Genomic DNA, 25421 nt, shown 5'->3' on the forward strand with positions numbered 1-25421 from the left:
TATACTCCAAAATCATGTCCAAAACTCAAAAACGGAAAGATCACATTAAGTTACAAAGAGCATAAGGTGGGAACACTCACCACTGTTGTGTCATAAAAAATCTCTTTTTTATGACACAACACACGAAATAGGTATAGCGTGCCCACAAAATGCTCATTTGTGGGCACGAAACACTTGACCGATAACCGTGATCCTTCCCAGGCCCTTGCAGTTGGTTGACAATAAAATCTATCCCGGCGTCCAGGTCGTACTTACGTCTGTAAAGCAACTGGGCTCTCAATATCCTGTTTAAATGTCTCTCCGTTATAATGGTTCCTTGCATTGCCAGGCTTTTCAAAATGCATTTGTAGCTCATTCCCAGCCTAAAATAAAACTCAATCATACTGTCTCTGTCCATGGTGTATAGGTTTAGCCTACTCTTATGCTTATGTCTCTACACAGCTGTCCAGGAATTGTATCAGTATGTTGAGCGCACGTTATCTATTTCGTTGCCACAAATGGGTAATTCGTTGCCACGTTATACCCAATTCGTGCCCACAAATTAGCATTTCGTGCGCACGTTATACCTATTTCGTGCCCACAAATTAGCATTTCGTGCGCACGTTATACCTATTTCATGCCCTCGAAATAGTATTTCGTGGCCACAAATAAGTATTTCGTGGGCACGTTATACTATCTTGAGGGCACGAAATAGTATTTTGTGGCCACAATTTATTTATTTTTTGGACCATGTCATCAGAGGGGCTCCGTAAACCTTGATGTACCACACCGTATAAAAGTTGACGTATCGTAAACCTATGTATACGGATCATTATTTAAGGTTTGAGTCTCATCATCCACTGGAGCACAAACTGAGTTTCATCAGGACGCTACAACACAGAGCAAACACCATCCCCACAGACACATCGGCCAGGGAAGCAGAAGAACATCATATCAAGAAGGCCCTGAGTAAATGTGGTTATCCCAGCTGGACATTTGTCAAAGCTGGGAAGGCGTCTAAAAAAATCTCCAGGCGATCCAGGAGAGAAGGACAACTGCTGCCTAAGTGAAAACCCATAGTGATCTTTTATGTGTGAGGAGTATTGGAGACACAGTTTTTCTAAACACTGCTCTCTGTTTCTTTTAAACACCAAAACATGCTGCAAGAAAAAATGGTCCACCCCAAGGATCGGGTCCCTCAACACAAACAGTTAAATGCCAGGAGGATTGCTATGATTTATACATCAGGGAAACCAAACAACCTCTGGCTAAGCAGATGGCAGAACACAGAAGAGCTAACTCATCACCCCGGGTCTCTGAAGTCTATTCACACCTACAGGCCAGTGGCCACTCTTTCAATGATTAGGACATAAATATCCTGGACAGGCAGGAATTCAACTCTCTGTGAATGGTACTCATGGCCATTGATCAGTGGTCACTGATTAGTGGGCTTTGATCAGTAGTTGTTGATGAATGGAATGTTTTGTTTTATATTTTTTCGGTGAATATTCTCTCTAAATATACTGTTGTAAATGTGTTCTGAAGAAAACTTTTAAAGTTGATGCAAAGAGCAGGACGAAAAGAAGTGAAAAAGTATCATTTTTCTTAGGGCTGTAATTATCACTTTCCTGCAATTATTTATTGCATTTATATTTATGTACAACCATAAATATTCAACACAGTGATTGTTGTCTAAAAGGGGTTTACTAACTATGAACTTTTGTTTTTATCCTAGCTCAGGAACCTACTTTGATAAGATCAGAGAATAATCACATCATGCATCTGCTGGTTTGTTTTCTGAAAATACAATTACAAAAATCTTTCTTAGCCATTAAAATTTATTAAATTTGAATACTAAAAATAAAAGACTAAACTATCAGTTTTGGATCACAAACGTTTTTAAAGATTTAGGAGTTAGTGTAAAAGACAAAATTTTGAAAGAATTGCAGTACAAACAATGAAAGAGAGAAAGAAAGAAAGAAAAAAGACAATTTTTTATTCATGCTGTTAGCTTTATTAGAAAGTAGAAAATGTAAAAGGTATATAAAAAGTTTCTTGGGGGTTTTCATAAACAAATCTTTTTAACTCAATTTTCTAGTTAACAGTACTAAGTATTATCTTTTCACAAGTAAGACAATAAAAGATGGGTAAAGGTCATTTTCCATTGCAAAAAGAAATTATTTTAGGAACTGTTCTTGTAGAAATTCTTTCAGAAATAGCCACATTTATGTAGACTCTACAGCAACAGCAGCCAAAACGCAATTCTGGAAAATGAAATAATCCACAAACCATCACAATGACTGTCCAAGAGAAAGGCTACAAAGAGGATCTGGTTTTATGTTTCTGCAGTGGATAGTACTAACCATGAGATGGCTGATATCATATATGTGTAGTCTCTATGGTGAAAGCAGTGACAGATTAAGCATAAAAGCATCAAAGATTTTTGTCTTGCTTAGCTCATATGTATTGATGCCTGTGGATTCATGGCATTTCATATGACTTCATTGTTTCTTTGATCCAGTTGAGTTGTTTGTTTGAGATGAACGCGTAGACTCCCGGTACGTTCTCTTTACTCTCACACTTCCTTCCAAAAGAAGTAGCTCCAACCAGCACCCCATTGCACAACAGTGGCCCTCCTGAATCCCCCTGCAGCAAGAACAAATACATGGTAGTCATTCTTTGACTACTTGTGGATCTGAAAAAGCCAAAAGAGTGTTGAGCTGAATGCCCGTTTAATTCAGAGAACTAATAAAAATACACACATTTTATATACTTACTCCACAGACATCAACCTTTTCTTTACCAGTCGAACCTGCACATATCATGTCACTGGTGATAACAGTATCATAATAAGAGCTGCACGTCTTTCTGTCGATCACAGTCACATTGGCAGACATGAGGACATCAGATGGTCGGTTGCTTTCAGTTCGTCCCCATCCAGCCACCATACATTTGCTGCCAGTTGGAGGCTCCTTGACGGTGTTGCCCAACGGGAGACATTTCACTGTCTTGGTGAGCATCACTGGTTCCTTAAGCTGGACAATAATTAAATGGACATGTTACATACTGATAATGACTGTCTATATTTGACCTAGGGGCGATCGTGGCTCAAGAGTTGGGAGTTCGCCTTGTAATCAGAAGGTTGCCGGTTCGAGCCCTGGCTTGGACAGTCTCGGTCGTTGTGTCCTTGGGCAAGACGCTTCACCCATTGCCTACTGGTGGTGGTTGGAAGGCCCGGTGGCGCCATTGTTCGGCAGCCTCGCGTCTGTCAGTGCGCTATATAAATACAGGCCATTTACTTTACAGCGCAGGTCATAATGAAAGTATTCATGCAGCACTGTGCTAAAGTCTTGAAGCCCCACTCATTTATTTATATATTTTGTTTTGTAAATGGAAAATAGGTGTTGTAACTAATTGAAAAGTCTAATTATATATACACAAAAATACATTATACATTAAAGAGAATAAGTCTGCTTTTAACTTCTATCCTCCTAGTAATACCCAGCAATAAATTTTTGTCCTCTCTAAGGGACATGAGTCTGAGACTGCACTGTCAACCACCATTTATGCAATCTATATTTTATGCCAAAGCCGAGCTTAAGTAATTCTTTTTTTTTCTTTTTTCTTTTTTTTTTACAAATATTATAATTCTGCTGCTTAAACTTAAATTTTTCTTCAACTTGAGAGCCTCAACTTTGATTTAGTAGGATTTCAGCAATGCAAGGTCATTTTACCCCTTCCAAAACAAAAATTATTAATTGTCCTTTGTAGTGGACAGCAGGATTTACCTCACATTTTCAACCACTTTCTCTCTGTCTGTCATCATTTTGCTCCTTCTCAGGCTCCTCAAAAGCTAGTATGTCCTCCTTCTGAACTTTCACCTTGTTGCTCTAATGTCTGGCCCTCCTCCACCTGACAGCTCTAAATATGACTTTGCTTCGTCATATTATTTTGTGATCTAACAAGACTTTATGACCACTTCAAGGTACAGAAGATAAATTAATAAGAATAAATCAGATACAACATGTTTCTTTGAAACAAAATACCTAAATTATCTAAACATAAAACCAAATTATCAAACTATTTTTCTTCTGGGTTTCAGGAGGGTATCTTTTGCTTCACTTGGTATTGAACAGTGAATTATCAACTTACCTTGAGCAACATGAGGTCATTGACCTCGGTTACGCTGTCATAGCCAGGATGAGGAAATCGTTTCTCAACCTCTCTGACCTGCCGAGAATCAACTTCCACTTTCCTGCGGGAGTGCACTCCCAGTATCACTTGAGTCATACTGTAAACAAAAACAGTTCATGTATATAAAATGCTAACAGATCAGGAGTTTGTAAAACAATCATAAAATAATCATAGTTGCCTCAGTATATTTGGAAAATTTCACCCGTGCTGTTATTGAGCCTTAAATGAATTTCATAATATTTTCCCACAGCTGAATGAAATTTTCAACATTACAAAAATGTTTTAGATGATAAAATCTATCTCATATGTAGCTGTGATGTCTGTTATTCTGTAACTGAGTGCAATTTTGTCTCTCGGACAATGACTAGTGCAAAGAAAATACTCTGTGAAGATACAACATACAATAAAATGGACAAACTATAAATTAAAAAATGAACAATAACTTATTTCCCAGTGTTTTAAATTTTGTATATTCATCCTCTCCATTCATTTTAAACAATTTTACATCAATAATTATAATAAAGCGTTTGATATGACGCTTGAAAAGAGTCTGGACAAAATAAACTGACACATTGTAGTGTCTACTTTCTTGTTCTAGTTCTGGAGCAAATGTAACATAAAATACCTTTAAAGAGGATTATTTATATTTTTGTTATTTAAAAGGCACCTTTTATACATATTTATGAATATTTTAAAGGCTGGATTAGAAATGCTTTTTTGGCATTTCTTGGAGTGTAATCAAATTCTGTTTTCATTAATCTGCCAAGCTGTCAGATCAAGTCATGCCTTACAGACCTTTTCCTTGTGACCTCTTGTTAGATCTCTTTATTTATTATCTTTCACACAGTCAATTAAACATAAATATTGCAATATTTTGATTTGAAAATTTAAGAAAAGTAAGTGTTCCTACTGAGTGCAGTGGGCAGCTGTCAGGACCCATTGTGGATGGATTAATGTCCCGCCACACGAAGATCGTCCACTTTCCACATAAGCCATGAAAGGCAGTGAGTGTGGCTCGACTTCTTTCCCTCCGACAATCTCAGAACCATGACCTAAAGCAAAAAGAAAATATCCAGTCACATAACAAAATCAGCAGATGATCAAATTAAGAACAGATGTGAAACGACCACCCTGTGACAACTGCTTTATAATACATATCTCGTGTGTGTTTTACACATCATATGTAATACATTTAATACATGTAATACAGTAATACATGTTTGTCACATTACATTTTAATTGTTTCCAAGACCGACAAAATATTTTATTTTAAAAATACATTTAAAATAAAATAGAAGAAATTACTTGCCTGGCTGGATGATGAAGAGAAACATGCATGAGACGAAAACACTGAAATTCCTCAGGCAGGACATTTCTTCTAAATTGTTTGATCAGATGTTGAATGTTGAAACTCACTTTGATGCTCCGCTTTATATGTTGAGCTGCAAGGATGTGGTATGACCACAGAATTAATGAGTCAGCAAAATGAACATATGCACACAAATGGTTAATAATGTGTGGTCAAGTGTACGTACACACACACACACACACACACACTGTAACAATAATTTGGTGACAAGAAGTATTTTGAAGGAGTAAATATTAAGCCAGAACTATGTCAGGAGCTTGCTGATGGCTACCAAAAGCCTCAGGTCAAGGTGGGGCATCTGCATATATTTAAGTCTGTATGTATATTTTTGACCTCATCTTGATTAGAGAATAAATTTTACCTTGTGAACCCAACTCAACCCATTGACAAACAATAATTCAGAGAAATCATTAAAGCATCCAAATTTATCAGACATAACATTTCTTCTTATCTTTCGTTTATCAGGTGTTGAATGCACTGAAAACCAATGTTGTGCAAAGCTTTTTATGTTGAGCTCAAAAGATGTGATCTAAAATGAGTCAGCAAAATAGCGACATGGGAACGGATTCATTCTGATAAGCTTGTGGTCAAATTTAATATGATTAATAACCATTTAGTGTCTGTGTGATGGGGGCTCACCACATGTCACATTGCCACTGGGTGCAGTGACAGCATGGCGGTATGTCACTGATACTTTCAGTTATACCTATAATGATTCCCAAAAGCTGTTTTTAATTCAGAAACACTATAAGACTTTCTTCAAACAAAAGCAGTTACCAAACGCCTTAAAGTTAGATGCTAGAGGGTAAGTAGTACGGATGCCATTTTCACCAAAGTCCTGTAAATGTGGACAATTAATTATGTTGCAACAATAATTAGTAATGATCAAAATAAAAATGACCATTTGCTAGTTTGTTAATGTGTTATTTAGTGATAATTATTATTGTCCTGTTTTACCAGCACTGCTGTGAACTGTGTTGGAGCTCCACATTTCTCTAAAAAAAACAGCATGAATACGCCGTGTCAGTGCCACGGGGTCATAACAGCAAAGCTGTTTAAATGTTTAATCGAAAATATCTTTTAGGTCTGTACTTCAGTTACAGTGATGTCAAAATGGAGTATGAGAACTAAGGCCACAAAATTTAAAGTGGGAAGCAAATACTGCATAGAGACTGAATGGCTGGCAGTGAAAAAGGACTAGCCACAAGGGGGCTGGAGAGACAGAATCACCCATTTAGAATCACCGAGTAACCTAACCCCTCTATATGCATGTCTATGGACTGCCAGAAGCCAGAATATCTGGAGAGAACCCTCGCAGACATAGGTGAAAATGCAAGCTTCACAAAGAAAGGGCTTTTTTGATTTTGATTGAAAGGCCCCAGCCAAATAAACAGTAAACATTACAAATATAAACAAAATATTCCATCCAGCTACTATGAAGTATGAGTATCCAGAGAAGAGAGAGTGATAAAAAGGAGTAAAACCCCAAGCCATGATCATAACACCTGTGACCCCTACAAACATGGTTACTAGTATTTTTCCCCAATATCATTATTTCTGACCCCACTTGAAAGCTATGTGATTTTTCGTAATGCAACATAGGGCAATTAACAAGCTACACAGTGAGGCTTTCGCTATAAAACAAGTGTGAAAATGTACAATCTCTAACTTAAAGTTATGTATTTGTCAGAACCTTTTATGTGTTTTACTGTCAACCAAACCAGGTTTAGCGTGTTTTTGTTTCTTGGAAACTGGTGAGTTACTAAAAATGATAAGTTAGCAGGAAAATCTATTCTAATTTTGCATGTGGTAACCACTGCAACAGTGTAAACTCTGTATTATCTTTAAAAAAAAAAAAAAGCCAAAACTTGCAATGTGTGTGAAATGAAGTATTATGTTTTTATTTTATCGACTATTTAATTAAGCATTTTCACAAATGCACAGAAATAACGCAAAATGCACCTTTCTTTTAGTTGTAGATGTTATGAGTGCCTTTTATGCACTTTGTCATTTCAGTTAGTGGTTTATTCATATAAATAAGTTGTTTAAAATTCATTAAGTTACAAATATTTCACAATTTGATTACACATTAAGGTTGTGCCATATGTAAAAATTTCTAACCGACAATCGTCAGTCCAGTAGGCGATACTCACGCAGGCGCCGACTTTTTGATGGGTGGAGCAATGTAATCATGCTCGGACTTATACATTTTGTTTTGAGGGAATATTTTACCTTCTTTTCTTGTTTGTTGCTCCTTTTTAGATGCGCCAAATTGCACAAAAGACTTAACATTATGGAGGGTTTTTAAAAAAATAATGTTCGCTGGAAGACACATTTTGATTTTTAACTTACTTCGTGTTTAATTTGTTATTTGTTGTTTGGTTGAGCGTGTAAGACAGAAAAACACTGGAACGGCCTATAAACACAGTTATAGTGGAAAATATAAGCCAGTTTCTCTTTGTTTCCTTCCCCACCATTGTATTTTTTTTAATTTAAATGTTTTTTTGTTTTGTTTTTTCTGAACATAGGCCACTACCTTTCTTTCTTTCTTTCTGTTAAATATTTGATTGTAATGCTGTAAAGCAATACAATTTGAATTCATAGAAACAGAAACGATGTTAAAACAACAGTATAATTGATTTTGAACACTTTATGGGATTTTTTTTATTTAGGAACAACTGTAAGAACTGTTTTGTTCATTGCTCTGTACTGTATGGGCAGACTGGGTTTTTTGTGCTTCTGGATCTGATCCTGAAGTTGGTTCCAGATATGGATTGCTAGCCAGACCCTGTGAAAACTGGACGGATCCAAAAGCAGTTTGGCCATCTGCTCTGGATGCAGGAGTAGATCTACAGACTGAACCACTTGAACTTGCAGGATTTCAGATAAGCAAGAACAAAACCACTTACTCCATACAGATTGTTCCTTGTGAAAACTATCGAACTCACCATATCCTGTTCATCAGGAGTCGGGTCTAAAGAGACTTACGGATTTTATTTTATTTTACTTTTATTTTCAAAAGAGCGCTCTTCTCAGTTATCTACACTGGTTTATCGTATCATTTTAAAATTGTAATAAACCTGCCGGCTGTTCAATGTTCAATTCTCTCAAATTCCTTTTACTCCTCTCGAATCTAGTCTATAAGCCTAGCCTAACTATACTAAGCAGGTGTTCACCCATCATAGTTAACGAGAATCGCACCGGTGATGGGATTTAGTAAGGCAAGGCAAGGCAAATTTATTTATATAGCGCAATTCAACAACAAGGTGATTCAAAGTGCTTTACAGAGACATTAAAAAACAAAAACAAATAAAAAGCATGATTTAAAATTGATTAAAAAACCCAAAAAACCAGTAGATAAAATCAGAACAGTAGATAAAATCAGTAGTTAAAATGTAAGTTTTGAAATTTAAGCTTAAAAGTGTGGATTTGGTGTTTTATTCAAATGCAGCTGAGAATAGGTAAGTCTTCAACCTGGATTTAAATAAACTGAGTGTTTCAGCTGATCTGAGGCTTTCTGGGAGTTTGTTCCAGATATATGGAGCATAAAAGCTGAATGCAGCTTCTCCGTGTCTGGTTCTGACTCTGGGAACTGATTAAAAACCGGATCCAGATGACCTGAGGGATCTGGAAGCTTCATACTGGGTCAGGAGGTCACTGATGTATTTTGGTCCTAAACCATTCAGAGCTTTATAGACCAGCATCAGAACTTTAAAGTCTATCCTCTGACGGACAGGCAGCCAGTGTAAAGACCTCAGAGCTGGACTGATGTGGTCCACTTTTTTGGTCTTAGTGAGAACTCGAGCAGCAGAGTTCTGAATGAGCTGTAGTTGTCTGACTGATTTTTTAGGTAGACCTGTAAAGATGCTGTTACAGTAGTCAAGCCTACTAAAGATGAATGCATGGACTAGTTTTTCCAGGTCCTGTTGAGACATCAGATCTTTTATCCTTGATATGTTCTTGAGGTGATAGTAAGCTGATTTTGTTATTGTCTTAATGTGTTTTTCTAAGTTTAGGTCTGCATCCATCACTACACAAATTTCTCGCCTGGTTTGTGGTTTTTAGGTGTATAGATTGAAGTTCTCTGGTGACCTGTAATCATTTTTCTTTGGCTCCAAAGACTATTACTTCAGTTTTATTTTTGTTTAGCTGGAGAAAATTGTGGCACAACCAGTCATTAATTTCCTCAATGCATTTACCAAGAGCCTGTACAGGGCCTCTGTCTCCTGGTGACATTGTGATATATATTTGTGTGTCATCTGCATAGCTATGATAGTTTATTTTGTTGTTCTTTATAATCTGTGCCAGTGGGAGCATGTAAATGTTAAACAGAAGGGGTCCCAAGATGGAACTTTGGGGAACTCCACATGTGATACTTGTCTGCTCAGATGTGAAGTTACCTATTGATACAAAGTATTTCCTGTTTTCTAAGTATGTTTTGAACCAGTTTAGTACAGTTCCTGAAAGACCTGCCCAGTTCTCCAGTCGTTTGAGTAATATGTTGTGGTCAACTGTATCAAATGCTGCACTGAGATCCAGTAAAACTAAGACTGACATTTTTCCACTGTCTGTATTCAGACATATGTCATTAAACACTTTGGTCAGAGCGGTTTCAGTGCTGTGGTTCTGTCTAAAACTGTCTATAACTGCTATCAGTTATTCTGTTTTAAGAAGTAATTGAGAAGTAATTGAGTAATTGATCTTACTTAAAAAGTAAGATCATTTGTGTCTTGTCAAGATTGTCCTTTTTCAGTATAGGTTTAATTACAGCAGTTTTTAGTGGTTCTGGAAACACACCTGACATTAAAGAAAAGTTGACAATCTGTAACAGGTCTGACTCCAAAGTCTTTGAGACCTTTTTGAAAAAACCTGTTGGCAGGACATCTAAACAGCAAGAGGAGGAGTTCAGTTGACCTAAGATGTCCTCTAGGTCTTTGCTGTTAATAGGGTGAAACTGTTTGATGGTGTTTAAACAGTTTTTCGGTGGACACAGTACATATCCTGAATCTGCTGTTGATGTACCAATTGCTTGTCTAATCTTTTGGATTTTTTCTGTGAAAAATTCGGCAAAGTCATTGCAGGCCATGGTCGAATGAAGTTCAGCTGCCACTGACACAGGCGGGTTTGTTAGCCTGTCAACTGTAGAAAATAAGACCCAAGCATCATGACTGTTTTTGATGATGATGTCAGAGAAGTAGGACCTCCTTGCACTCCTCAGTTGTAAATTATAATTGTTATAAAAGTTTCTCTTTATAGATGTCATAATGAACCTGGAGGTTTGTTTTTCTCCATCTGCGCTCAGCTTTCCTACACTCTCTTTTTTCATTTTTCACCAGTGTGGAGTTTCTCCATGGACAGGGGCGGATGTAGAGAAATTTTCTTGGGGTGGCATGAGGGTGGCAGAGAAATCAAATGGGGTGGCAAAATCAAAGCCTTTTTTTCCCCAAACACATATGCAGGAGGTTACATATGGTTAAAATGATTCAAATGCAGCAAGTATACACATTTTTCATATAAAAATAGTCTATAACTTAATTATTGTCTGTAGCCCACATAATTACACACTTTAGTTACATAAAACATGTGAGTTTTGATGTTATGTATTGTATAGCCTGTATAATAAATAAATATGTAGCCCAATAAGTATAAAATCCAGAAAGCTACACAACATGGGGCGGTTCATTTACAAACACAAGTCTAACTTAAGTTTCACACTGTTTTTGTTAGAAAACAATCAAATTGTTACAGCTTAAATTACACAAAATGTCAGAAATCTGCACTGTCATGAACAAAAATTTTACACCTAATTTTTCATGATTTGTTGGATTAACCCACTGAGGTCTGAAATACAACCGGCCATTTTTGACTCCTTTGGAGTTTACGTTTGTATTTCACCCTCAAATTGTTTCATTTTATTTTTTCCCCCTTGGCTTGTTTGGTATCTTTTCAGCTCAACTGAATTTAGTTGTTTTTTCACTGACATACTGCATTAGTACTACTATTACTCTTAATAGTACTATTACTGATCTGAAATCACACAAAGAACTTTAAGTGCTAGTAGTATTTTTTACTGTAAAAAACCCCACAGACATGTTGAGTAAATTTTTATAACTTGAAATGCAAATATAAAATGTACATTTTGTAAACATATACAATTATTTATCTAAAAATGCAGCCAATACACCTGTGGGGGTTTTTTTCTTTCATTTTGTACAACCAATTAAAAATATTACTAAAACCAAAATGAGAGAACAATCAGGTGTTGCAATAAGATGCCCCACAAATGATGTGTCACAGTAAAAAAAAAAAAAAGATGGTCCACCAAAAGACAGAGGAGAAGAGCACAGGGATAAACCTGCAGGCCTGACAACAGCAGGTGTATCACTCCGCTGGTTTTCTACTTAGTGACAGTGTTTACATTGCAAATGTGCCTTTGTGACATTCATTAGTGCCCTCACTGACACACAAAACAAAACGCCTACACAACAGAACAACTACACAAGACAACACAACACACTAAGTATACACTCCACACTAAACATCACAAATCTCCCACATCTAAAAACTCTCTCTCTCTCTCTTTCTCGCTGGCTCTCTCTCGCTGCCGTTACCGTCACTCCCAAAACTCTCCCCTCTTCCTAAACAACCAAATCCTACGTGTTGACTTTTTTAAAATTCGACCTGGTGCATTTTCGATAGGAAAGAGGTGGCTTTTTTCCTTTCTTTACTATTTTCGCGCTGTCCTTAGAAAACGCTTAAAACACAAAAGCGTGACGACAGTATTTAGAAAAAAGCATGGCTTATATATATATTATCATAACTCTGGATTTACTGGCCTGTAATTAAAATGTATATACTTTGAAGTCCGAACTTTCAATCTGGGCTGAAACAGAGACTCGGCGTGGCTGCAGCTTGTTGCTATGTCAGCTTAACATAGTCATGTGATTTGGAGGTGCAGCGTGTCCGTGGACCACAGAGGGTTAATAACACTCACCTTGCTTCCATTTCCAGAGTGTAACATCCAACCACCTGTGTAAAATCCGAAATTCCCATGGTGTTGTTCAAAATGTGCTCTGGCACAAACATAAGCATCGCTTGCTACTGAAAACAAGAAAAAAGCCGGTCCTGCTATGGGCTGAACCATTTGTTACTGGTGGAGGGGGGGACACTATCCAATATATTCAGTTTTAGCATTTATATTCACTGTTGACTGTAACTACGCTCAAACTGTTAATGCTATTTTAATAAACAATACTGTCATATGCAAAACTGGGGTGGCACTTGGGGTGGCAAGGGATCATTTTAGGGTGGCACTTGCCACCCCATGCCACCCTTCTAGATCCGCCCCTGTCCATGGAGACTTTTTTCCTTCCAGAGATAACCTTCACCTTAATGGGAGCAATAGTGTCCATTACATTTAACATTTTAGCATTGAAGCTACTGACGACCTACAGGACTCCTAGAGTGTAGATCAGGGGTCTCAAACTTCAGTGAGTTGTGGGCTTCTGCTGGCACTGTCATTTCATTGGAGGGCCACTTTAGTGTTGAAGTAGTCCAAAAAAACAAACAAGAAAACACCCACAAATATTTCTGAAAGTGTCGTGTTTTGTTTTGTTTTTTAAAGTTTTATTTAAAGTACTGTATGACAAATCTGGGTGCTCCGCCTGGGGACTCTGTTGTCCTACTGGGAGACTTCACTGCTCATGTGGGCAACGACAGTGAGACCAGGAGGGGCGTGATTGGGAGGAGCGGCCCTCCGGATCTGAACCTGAGGGGTGTTTTGTTGTTGGACTGCTGTGCAAACCACAGTTACACCATAACAAACACCATGTTCAAACATAAGAGTGTCCATAAGTGCACATGGCACCAGGACACTCTAGGCCACAGTTCGATGATTGATTTTGCAGTCATATCACCAGACGTGCAAGCATGTGTTCGAGACACTGGGGTGAAGAGAGGGGCTGAGCTGTCAGCTGATCACCACCTGGTGGTGAGTTGGATCAGGTGATGGGGGAGGATGCTGGACAGACCTGGTGTGCCCAATAGTGATGGGAATTCCGGCTCTTTTTAGAGAACGTTGTTTTGTTGTTTTTTTTATTTATATATGTTTATTATATAAATATGCTTTTATTTATTCACTCCACATAAAATTTAAAAAATAAATTATAAAATACAAAAACAAACTATTTACAATTCTACTTTTAACTAGAGATGGACCGATCCGATATTACGTATCGGTATCGGTCTGATACTGACTTAAATTACTGGATCGGATATCAGAGAGAAATAAAAAATGTAATCAGATCCATTAAATATCAAAAAAGCACCTTACAAAACTTGCGACATGGCATAATTGGGCTCATAACTGTTGCACGTCGGAGCAGTATGCATCACGTGATAGAGCGGCTGTGGCGTGCCAGACCTGTCGGTGGTCTGGTTGAGCCTCGCTACCAAACCGAGAAAGTTATTCCAGAGAGAAGTAAAGCAAGTGTGTAAGTTCATCTCTGAATGTTTGTAAAGCATTCCAGCGTTAAGCTTAACAACTGATATATGGAGCGACTGCCTCTTCTCTCTCCCTCCCTCTCCTGCTGCTACTTCAATCGTGAAACTGATTAATGATCAGCTGATCGGCTCTTCTGTCGCGAGTCCGTCTCTCTTGTTTGTTTATCGCCCACTTCGCGCCAGAAAGAGGGAACCAGTCGCTGAACAACAGCAGCACGTTTAAGCTTGATAAGCTGTTGTTAGCATTTATTTAATATTACTTTCTACACCAGGATCTTTTTCTACGTAGCTGACGGCTGGTAACTGTGCAGGGGCGGGTCTAGCAAAGTTTAGCCAGGGGGGCCAATAGGGCATGAACTGGGAAAAGGGGGCACAAAGACATACTTTTCTTTCTTATTCTCATTTAAAATGTCTAGCTTTTATTAAATAATTATCTGAATCTAACACCCAAAGTTTTAATCTGACGTAAAATGTATATTAGTCCATTACTGTATATAGTAACTATTAAGTCTAATATACCCTAGTAAGCTATAGTACTTTTTCCTTTGGGAAGGTACCATCTGTGCAGTCTGCAGTTCTGTTGGAGAAAGATGTTGAATCTATTTAATTATTCTTGAAAAATAATTTATTTCTGTGCATTTTTTTTTCCACACTGCATCAAATTAAAGTTGATTATGTCGATTAAGCATCATGAGATGCAGGGTGGGTGGTTCCCTATTTTTTTTTTTTGCTGGGAGTTTGCAACCCTATCAGTTAGGTTGCTTACTCTTTAAAATACCAGAATAGGGAGGATGGAGTAGGTTTAAGTTTATTAGATTGATCAGTATTGCTGAACTATGAAATATTTTGGGTGCAGTGTGTTTTTTACATACAGGTATAACAGAACAATAGTGGGGGGGGGGTTAAACTTGAGTTTGAACTTATACAAAATGCAGCAAGATATTAAAAAAAAACAGTTTTATCGATTAAAGAACACACTATATCAGATTCATATCGGTCGATATCCAAATTTATGATATCGGTATCAGTATCGGACATAAAAAAGTAGTATCGTGCCATCTCTACTTTTAACTATTTAAATTTTCAGCTTTTTCCTTTTAAACAAATTTAATGTGAAACAGCACAAAACACTGCAAACCACAACACAATAAAATATAAATTAATATGCAAAACAAAAAAGAAGATGCACGTCCTCTGTCATACAGACCTGGGATGATTATTGGGAGAATGTTTTCCTGCTTGGAATTGCATACATAGGATTCAGTGCATGAATAAACCTTCTGAATCCTATTTCCAATTATTTGAAAATGTACTTAAAGTACATTTTCAAATGTACTTTAATAGGGTGAGAAGTTGAAACACTTAAAAATAAAGTGTTTCATAATAACGCTTTATTTTAAGTCTGCCCAATTTTGACAGGGATATTATTTTTTTTCTCTGTTTTCCATTGGAATGTGTTTTTTCCCCATAAATTAAAAGAGCTTGATTTTACAATATTCATGTCCATGTCTATTATTTATTCTGTTGTCCACTAAAAACTAAAACTAAAAAAACATTTTTGCTTTGCGGCAAATTTTCTTGTGCGATTAAATGCAATAAATCGAGATTTATTAATTAGAAAGCCTCTCGTTAATTAGATTATTTTTTTAATGGAGTCCCACCCTAGTATAAACGTTTAATGTGATAATCCTTTTTTTTTCTTTTAAGATATAACAAGCATTCAGAAACGCATACAGGTGAAAGTGTAAGCCATATACCTATATGTTTGCTGCCTCATTAAAGCTTCATCACACAATAAAATTGTTAATATTAATGATACATTTGACCATAGGCTTGGAAACAATATCAGCATGCATTACTTCCCATGAGTCTATTTTGTTGACTCATTTTTAGATCACATCATTTTATCTCAAGATAAAAGCTCTGCACCACTTTTGGTTTCAGTAATTTAAAAAAAAGAAAAGAAAAAAGATGATAAGAATAAGTTTTCTCCCTGAGAAACTTACAATTAGGGGTGGGTTTTTTATAATCGATTTATCGATTAAAATCGATTCTGGCTTGGATAACGTAAAATCGATTCATTAAAATCCTGAATCGATTTTTTAATATAAATTTATTTTGCCCGAAATGCCAGAATCTCTGGTGAAATCTCACAAAATTTCAACAACCACCAAACAGCTAAGACAGTAAATGAGAGCAGGAACACGGATTCTGCACAAAGATGTAAACACACAGCGCGGACCCGCGGATCAGAATCAGTGAGATGTCGCCTTTCTCACGGTCAGGGCTGAAAGCCGACAGCTCGCTGATTCTGATCTGTCGCCGGGTCCGCGCTTTGTGTGCACGCCCTTTTTGCGCTGATTCTAAAGCTGTTAGTTTTATCTCTCTCCAAACAATATTGACCGAAGCAGCAGCAAAAGAAGATCCAAACTACGCTTCACATAAACATCGTCATGAATTCACTCTGACTTTTACTGTTTTGCTTCCACCACGATGCACAGCTCTCTCTCTCTCTCTCTCTCTCCTTCAAGAACAGTTTCCCGTCTAAAAATCTGTTTTCTGCATTATTCGCTTGCTTGTTACGCACAAGTCTACCGTTGTTTACAGCGATGTCGGCCGCTGTTTTTTCTTTCCTTTTACATTCTTCCGAAAAAAAACCTTATTTCTGCTGTTCAATACTGAACCAATTTAAACTTTTTAAAATTATGCAAAATGCAAAACGGTTAGCCGTGTCTCTAATAAAACCGCTGTAACGTCAGAGGTAATGTTCATATGTTGATTAATGGTTTTCTTTCGTTTTTGATGTACTGCAGAATATTTTTATAAAATCCCAGGCCAGGAAAATCACCTTCATGTTTTTCTGTGTTTTATCTTCAGCTACTTTGACACAAAGGCATCTGCTGTGACGCTCACACCTTTGATAAAGTCTTGCGTGTGTCAGCTTCCTTTTTATTGATACAACAATATGTAAATGTACTGATGTGAATTATAATATTTCTGACTGTCAAAAGTTCCCAGATTAAAATCGAATTGAATCGAATCGAATTAAATCGAATCGTGGATCGAATCGATTCGGGACCTTGTGAATCGGAATTGAATCGATTCTAGAAATCAGTGACGATACCCAGCCCTACTTACAATGTTCAATATCATGTTGGTCAGATGTGTCTGGGTCAAGTGTGACAAATGAATGGAGGAGAAGTGTACCAGTATTGATTTCCAGAAGCAACGTTGATGTGTAGAGCTGTAGGAACTACCAACGGAGAAAGTTGATGAGTCATAAATTGAAGCTATGAAAAATAGTTGATGAAGCGGGATGAAGAACAGAGACGATGATTAGTGAGGAGCAGTATGGCCTAGGAAAGAGCATTTCATGGCATTAAACCAGGAAATCCTATACTAGTTGATCAAGTAGTAGTAGTAGTAGTAACATACTCTACACTCCAGGTCCAGGTACCCTCGCCCCCAGAGGAGGAAATCGCACCTAGACCCAGGAGATGTTACCCTTTCCTCCGGAGTGGAGACACACAGACCGTACATGTATTTGCGATATCACCCTAACTTTCTCAGGCAAAGTCTTTCTCCTTATCATAATTCTTTTTTGATGACTATGTGCACAGAAACTGAATGTTGTGCAGGTTTTTTTATGTTCACCTTAAATTATCTAACAATGACTCATTAAACCTTCATCACACAGCAATTAAATTAAATTGTTAATATTAATGATACATTTGACCATAGGCTTGGAAACAATATCAGCATGCATTACTTCCCATGAGTCTATTTTGTTGACTCATTTTTAGATCACATCATTTTATCTCAAGATAAAAAGCTCTGCACCACTTTTGGTTTCAGTAATTTAAAAAAAGAAAAGAAAAAAGATGATAAGAATAAGTTTTCTCCCTGAGAAACTTACAATGTTCAATATCATGTTGGTCAGATGTGTCTGGGTCAAGTGTGTCAAATGAATGGAGGAGAAGTGTACCAGTATTGATTTTCAGTTAGAAAGGTGATGTGTAGAGCTGTAGTAACTACCAATGGAGAAAGTTGGTGAGTCATAAATTGAAGCTATGAAAAATAGTTGTTGAAGCTGGATGAAGAACAGAGACGATGATTAGTGAGGAGCAGTATGGCCTAGGAAAGAGCATTTCCTGGCATGAAACCAGGATATCCTATACTAGTTGATCAAGTAGTACAGGGAAGGTCAGAAGGAACTGTACTGTATTGGGTGTCTAGTGAAAGGAACTGATAGAGCTGTAAGAAAGAAACTAGTACTGGATGTGGAACCCAGGAGTGGCAGAGAAGTATGTGAAGGTGGTGCAGGACATCTATGAGACAGTGCTGAGCTGTGCAGTAGGAGTGACAGATGGGTTCAAGGTGAGGGAGGGGTTACATCAGGGATTACTCAGGGCCTTATTGTTGTGATGTTCTTCTGCTTCCCTGGCTGCTGTGTCTGTGGGGAGTAGGTATGTGAAGTAGGTGGAATGAAGACAGTTCACACAGGTCTTCATTCCACCAAATTCACATATAAGATATAAGATAAAAGGCTATAACTGAGTACAAAAAACCCAAAAAGTACGGACAAAATCAGAAATAAATCATTAGAGCATAGTTTAGAAGATAAAATTACTGATTATTCATAAATATAAGTTTGGGGTATTTGTACAGTGGAACATTAGTAGAAGATAAATAACATAAGTGGACATAACATATAGTGGATTTGGATTCGCGTGGATTCTACTCCAGACCATACAAAATCCGCAAATATGCAAATTAAACATAAAAAATAAATTCCAATACTAGCTAGCTTAGTTGAGCAACTGGCCGTCAGGGCTGCATGCCCTACACAGCCTTGGCTCAACTTTCTATATCTAGCCATTTTGAAGACAGAACATTCTGGCAAGACACATGCTGGTTCAAATGGAGTGCAGTTTTCTCCATATGAAAAGAAAACAAATCAAAGGAAAAAGCTTCTTAACTACTGATTCAGATTAGAGTAAAAAAAATCTGTTTTTTTTTTCTTTTTTCTTTTTTCTTTTTGCCTGTCCCGTTTGGTACTTTAGCTGTCATAATTGATATCTGAAGTCCCAACGGATTTGCTTTACCAAGTGTATCATCACGCCCTTGTCGTATTGGTCCATTTGATCAACCTTTGTTGTTATTATTGATCGTGGTTCAGGGGGTTGGGAAGCTCATCATATAGCCAGAAGTTTGCCGGTTCGATCCCCAGCTCTGTCTGTCTTGGTCGTTGTGTCCTTGGGCAAGACACTTCACCTACCGCCTACTCCTGTTGACCAGAGAGGCCGATGGCGTGATATGGCAGCCTCGCTTCTGTCAGTCTGCCCCAGGGCAGCTGTGGCTACAACTGTAGCTTGCCTCCACCAGTGTGTGAATGAATAGTGCAATTGTAAAGTGTTTTGAGGGTCTCGAAAAGCGGTATATAAATGCAATCTATTATTAGTGATTTTATTTTCAGTTGTTATAGACGGGACAGACATGGCTGGGGGATAGGAAAGGGAGATAGAAAGATGAAGGAAAAGAAAAACAGAGGGGAAGAGGGACAGTGAGAAAGGAAACTTCCGGATTACCTGTTGAGAGAAAAAAAGACAAAAAGAGAAAACAAGCAAAAAGAGAGAGCGCAACATATTAAACACAGCACCATCGCATTAATCTAGCTAAGTGTAAATAACAGTAAATACTAAATATTGAATGTTGTTGCGAGCAGGACCGACAGCGCACAATTTGCTCTGAGGTAGCAGCCAAGAAAAATGTAGTTTGTGTCTATGAACAGTGAACACCTGTGCACATACCTGTGTACACACCTGTATGGATCAGCGCGCTTGTATTCAAAAGGTTTCTCCAAGGTATGGGGAGCTGTAGCCCGTCCCCCAGGGCATGAAGCAGGCATGGAGGAGATCCAGGCCCCAGACAACCAGAGGCCCCAGTGTGTGAGAGCCCATGGAGGACCATCTGAGGGGCATCCGTGCCACCATCCTGGGAAGACCCGAGGAGAGCCCCAGACGAGGAGTCACCCAGAAGCCACGGAGCAGAAGGCAGTGGGGGCTGCAGTGGTGTGCCAGAGTGGGCTCTGCTGACAGCCAGCTGTGCCAGAGTGAACCAAGCCAGAGGCCCAGAGGGCAGAGGCCTGAGACAAACAGGCACACACAGACACAAACGTGCATTCCCACCCTCATGTACACATATACAAATGCTCAGCACTCACCCAACGCAAAGACAGACACAAATGGACATTGCACGCATAATCACACTCCCCAAACATACTCTACACTCCAGGTCCAGGTACCCTCGCCCCCAGAGGAGGAAATCGCACCTAGACCCAGGAGATGTTACCCTTTCCTCCGGAGTGGAGACACGCAGACCGTACATGTATTTGCGATATCACCCTAACTTTCTCAGGCAAAGTCTTTCTCCTTATCATAATTCTTTTTTGATGACTATGTGCACAGAAACTGAATGTTGTGCAGGTTTTTTTATGTTGACCTTAAATTATCTAACAATGACTCATTAAACCTTCATCACACAGCAATTAAATTAAATTGTTAATATTAATGATACATTTGACCATAGGCTTGGAAACAATATCAGCATGCATTACTTCCCATGAGTCTATTTTGTTGACTCATTTTTAGATCACATCATTTTATCTCAAGATAAAAAGCTCTGCACCACTTTTGGTTTCAGTAATTTAAAAAAAGAAAAGAAAAAAGATGATAAGAATAAGTTTTCTCCCTGAGAAACTTACAATGTTCAATATCATGTTGGTCAGATGTGTCTGGGTCAAGTGTGTCAAATGAATGGAGGAGAAGTGTACCAGTATTGATTTTCAGTTAGAAAGGTGATGTGTAGAGCTGTAGTAACTACCAATGGAGAAAGTTGGTGAGTCATAAATTGAAGCTATGAAAAATAGTTGTTGAAGCTGGATGAAGAACAGAGACGATGATTAGTGAGGAGCAGTATGGCCTAGGAAAGAGCATTTCCTGGCATGAAACCAGGATATCCTATACTAGTTGATCAAGTAGTACAGGGAAGGTCAGAAGGAACTGTACTGTATTGGGTGTCTAGTGAAAGGAACTGATAGAGCTGTAAGAAAGAAACTACAGTACTGGGTGTGGAACCCAGGAGTGGCAGAGAGGTTTGTGAAGGTGGTGCAGGACATCTATGAGACAGTGCTGAGCTGTGCAGTAGGAGTGACAGATGGGTTCAAGGTGAGGGAGGGGTTACATCAGGAATCAGCTCTGAGCCCCTTCTTGTTTGCAGTTGTGATGGACAGGCTGATGGATGAGGTCAGTCTGGAGTCTTTGTGGACTATGATGGGAGGAGCCGCAGTTAAGGCTTGTCTCTTTCTTTTGGCACTCGGTCTGGTGTCCAGCTCATGTTACATCTTCTGCAGTCATCTTCTCCCTGTGAAGAAGAGCAAAAAGATAACTCCTCCATATCTACTCACACACACCCCTGAACACTGGGCCTCCAGTAGTTTTCCACAGCAACCTGACCCTGATTGTAGATGCACCTGGATTCTTTTCACATTAATCAGCCAGTCACTTAATGGGTCATCTATTCCTAAATGTTCTATTTCTTTTCTTTTCATTTCACTTCACAGAGTCCTAAGACTTTCCAAAGCCTTATTAACTGATTCATCTGAAACTGTGTCATTAGAAATGAGAGTCCAGCACATAATGCCAAACACTGAACACACACTTCCCATCTCTGCCAAGTGCATGTCTAAGGCCTCTTCTATACCACCATCAGTGACGTGAAAAAAAAAATTGTTCAAACAGGCCTGCAGTGGTATCTCAGGTTAAGCTGGCCAGTTGGACATCATCGTGGACTTGGATTCGTGTGGATTCTGCTCCAGACCATATAAAATGTGTGTAAATTAAAGATAAAAAATAAATTCCAATACTAGCTAGCTTAGTTGAGCAACTGGCCGTCATGGCTGCATTTCTATATTTACCCAATTTGGCTACCTCCAGGCTGTAGCCAGAGAAGGTTCCTCCACCCATATCTTCAGAAGCCTGGTCTCCAGATGCCACCTCGGTAGTGAGTAAAATTGCCTTTTTCCATATGTGCTCACACTGAGCCATAAAAATTAAATCGCTTCCCTGAGTCCTAAGACTGACTTTTTTTTCCTGAGCTGGACGATAAACATTCTATCAGTCAAGACATAATTAATGTGTTCCCTCCACGCATGTGAGTGTGTATGAATCCAGATCATCCTATTGTGAAGGAAAGTAGACAGTGTATATAATAATCACTCTATATTAGTGACAGGTGGATGCAAAATCCACAATTACAAAGAATGAATATCCAAGAAGAGATAATATATTAAAGTTACAGAACATGTCTTTAGTTGAACATTGTGAACATTAGCAATAGTTGCTCTTTTCTGCTGTTCTTGAAAATCAATAACAAAATCAATCAAAACATTCTCCTCTATTCCTTTGATACTCTTGCCCAAGACACATCTGACCAATATGAAGACTGAACATTCTGGCATAGACTGCAGTGACACACGTTGGTTGAAATGGCGTGCCATTTTCTCCGTGTGAAAAGAAACCAGACCACAGAAAAAGCTATTTATCTACTGATTCCGATTAGAGTTTAAAAAAAACTGTAGTTGCGATATTACCCTAACTTTCCCAGGCAAAACATTTCTCCTTATCTTGTATTTTTTATTTTTGATGCATGTATGCACAGAAACCAAATGTTGTGCAGAGTTTTTTTTAATGTTGACTTTAAATTATCTAACCATGAGTCAGCAAAACAGACTTATTGGAACTGATGCATGCCGATATAATTTCAAAGCCTGAGGTCAAATTTACCGTAAACAGCAACAATTTTATTTAGCTACTCTGTGACTGAGGTTTTCTTTACATGATAGTAGGCATATAGTAGATATATGACAGACACTTTCAGATACACCTGTATGTGTTTCTGCTGTCACTGTATAATTTAAGGAAAATGTCTATTTTAGGATGAAATAACAAAGATCTGTGAGTACATCAGAAAGATGGCCACAACTGATCATGTGCTTAATGAATACTTCAGCAGCAGAAACTTAAAGAAGAAGAGAAGAAAGAACAGGAACCATCATGGAAGCACAACCACTGCACGATTTGTACAGACAGATCCCAGGCCAAGCAAACAGATAATGTGGCTGATATTGAGAAATCCCTCCAATGGTGGGACAAAGATAGACGCAAAAAACAACATAGTGGGACTAATCATGCCAGCACAGGAAAAGACTCTAAGTACATGATTGATAGAGGCTGGTGTCTACTACACTAGGCAAGAGCCCAGGTGCAGGCCATGCAAAAATGCCCCTGAGACAATCCAGCACATAACAACTGGGTGCAAGATGCTAGCAGGCAGAGCATACAAGGAATGCCATAACTAAATTGTCATGATCTGGGTGAGTTGTTTGTGTTCTTCCAATACCTGCTTGTGTTTACCTGTGTCTGCCTTCTGGGCATGGAAATTAAACTACTCACCACCCTGCCCTGCTTGTCCTCTGTCACTCTTGGATTCCTGAAAACAAAAGATTGAAACCTCACTCGATCTCACACCACTCAGACACTCCTCGTACCCTCCCCTGAGTCCCATGCTCTCCTCCTGCAAATAAGCCTGCAAATTCAGTATTCACCTTTCCACAGTATAGCTCCTTCCCTGTCTTGCATCTAATCTCACTCTCCCTCTGTTTTATTGCTTTTCCAGAAGAGATTCCTGTTACGTTCCCTTATTCCATTATGTTGAATTCCCATACACTCAATAAATTTTGTTAAGACTTATCACTGTTTCAGTTGTGTCTGCATTTGGATCAACTCACACGTACTGGCTCCTGGGCCCATGACACAAATAGTTGACGTAGTATGCAGGAACAACTGGATAAGAACGTCTAGGCCTGTTTTCAGAAGATTAAGAAAGGCTGTATCAGGGGCTGGGTCTGTGACCAGCATTGTGAGTTTATTTTGTATTATTGATGTTTTATGTTATATTGTGTTGTTATTATTAGTTTGGATTTAGTTGAGTTTTAGTCTAGTTTATGTTTCACCTATGTCTCCTTGTTTATGAGTCTTTTTCTGTTTGTCATGCGTTATCTCCTCGGCTATAGGTTCCACTTGTGTGTCTCTCTCCTCTGTGTCCCTCTCTCGTTCCCGCTCTCTGTCTCTTGTGTCAAGCTTGTGTGTCCCAGTTCATGTCTCTCCATGTTTCCTGTTTTATTTTGAAAGGTCTGTTGTTTCCATGTTCCGTGTGTTTAGTTTTACTTTACCCTGTGGCGCCATGAACATTTGTGTCAGCTGTGTCTCCCCAGGTGTTTCCACTTCCCTCATTACCCTCCTGTGTATTTAAGTCATCTGTTTGTCTTCATGTCAGGTCACTTCAAGTCACAGAGTTTTGGCTACTGCTCAGGTTCATGCCCATGCTCATGTTTTGACTTTTTCACGTTTATGTTCCTGTTCCTGTTCAGCTTCGTGTTCTTGTCTCTCGTCATTGTTTTCATAGTTTGTTAGTTCTTTCCCAGTTTAGGTTGTAGTTTAGTTTCGGCCCTTGTTTCACCTTGCCTTGTTTTTTTGTTTTTGGACATCAACCTGAAATAAAAAGCTCACTTTTTGTTTAAACATCAGTTAATTTCTCCCGTGTCTGCTTTTGGGCCCACTGAATAAACACACCAGGGTTGCCCACCGTGATAGGCTGTGCACATTTATCATTCACACTGTTTATATATTGTATTATTATATATTATTTTTCATGGTATATATACAGTGAATAATAGTAATACTATATAGCCTGATTAATAAACGTGGTCAGCCTTTTCTAATCTTAGGACTGGGCTTTGCTTCATTAATTACACTGTATTTATTAAGTACATGTAGAGGGACCTTTTCATCTGTCACTGTCAAGAGTGACACATGAGGATCAACTTTTGCTGTTTGAAAATATATAGTTTTAGTTTATTTCATTATTGCTTGTGGCGTGTATGTCACAGGCAAGGCTTTAAAAACTCAGCATAGGTGTTACAATAAAAACCTTTTTATATAGTTGACCAACAGTCTCAATAAACATGTGCAGGGCAACCTGTGTTCATTAATTTAACCAAACTAACAAACATTCAATCTAAGGATATCCTCTATATTTATTTTTTGTTTTAGTTAGTTTTCCAAATTCCCAAAATAATTTTCATTTTATTTTCTGCACAGTTTAGTTTGGTTTTTTTTAAACTGAATTAACTAAATTCTGTGAAACATGTGTTATTAGTATCATTGTTAACTGTTAGTTTTACTGTTTAAATCAGAGCAGCATGGTGGCTTGGTGTTTAGCACTGTTGTCCTGAGATCCCGAGTTCGAATCCACCTTC

The 25421-nt window shown here is 38.3% G+C and overlaps 1 protein-coding gene across 2 annotated transcripts; it reads right to left on the bottom strand.

Moving 5' to 3' along the window:
• Positions 1–1970: 1970 nt before the first annotated feature.
• LOC106096443 (granzyme A) lies at positions 1971–12598 on the bottom strand. Of its 2 annotated transcripts, none has more exons than XM_019365649.2 (6): positions 12537–12598; positions 5483–5615; positions 5084–5225; positions 4132–4270; positions 2757–3014; positions 1971–2625 (listed from the first exon to the last, which is right to left on the bottom strand). In XM_019365649.2, exons 2-6 carry the CDS (start codon positions 5544–5546, stop codon positions 2461–2463), a joined length of 768 nt encoding a protein of 255 aa, XP_019221194.1. In that variant the 5' UTR covers positions 5547–5615; positions 12537–12598; the 3' UTR covers positions 1971–2460. The 2 variants fall into 2 exon arrangements, with proteins under 2 accessions (XP_019221194.1, XP_025767806.1); XM_025912021.1 differs by having other exon boundaries at positions 2539–2625; positions 2742–3014.
• Positions 12599–25421: the final 12823 nt, after the last annotated feature.

This window comes from Oreochromis niloticus, linkage group LG12 (assembly GCF_001858045.2).
Source record: "Oreochromis niloticus isolate F11D_XX linkage group LG12, O_niloticus_UMD_NMBU, whole genome shotgun sequence".
Classification (NCBI taxonomy): Eukaryota; Metazoa; Chordata; class Actinopteri; order Cichliformes; family Cichlidae; genus Oreochromis; species Oreochromis niloticus.

Excerpts from the sequence above, each read along its gene's own strand:
- LOC106096443 (XM_019365649.2), bottom strand. The coding sequence starts at position 5,546 with ATGTCCTGCCTGAGGAATTTCAGTGTTTTCGTCTCATGCATGTTTCTC. Across the intron at positions 3,015-4,131 it reads ATGACCTCATGTTGCTCAAG|CTTAAGGAACCAGTGATGCT; the intron begins GTAAGTTGATAA and ends ATTATTGTCCAG. Across the intron at positions 2,626-2,756 it reads AAAAGGTTGATGTCTGTGGA|GGGGATTCAGGAGGGCCACT; the intron begins GTAAGTATATAA and ends TTCTTGCTGCAG.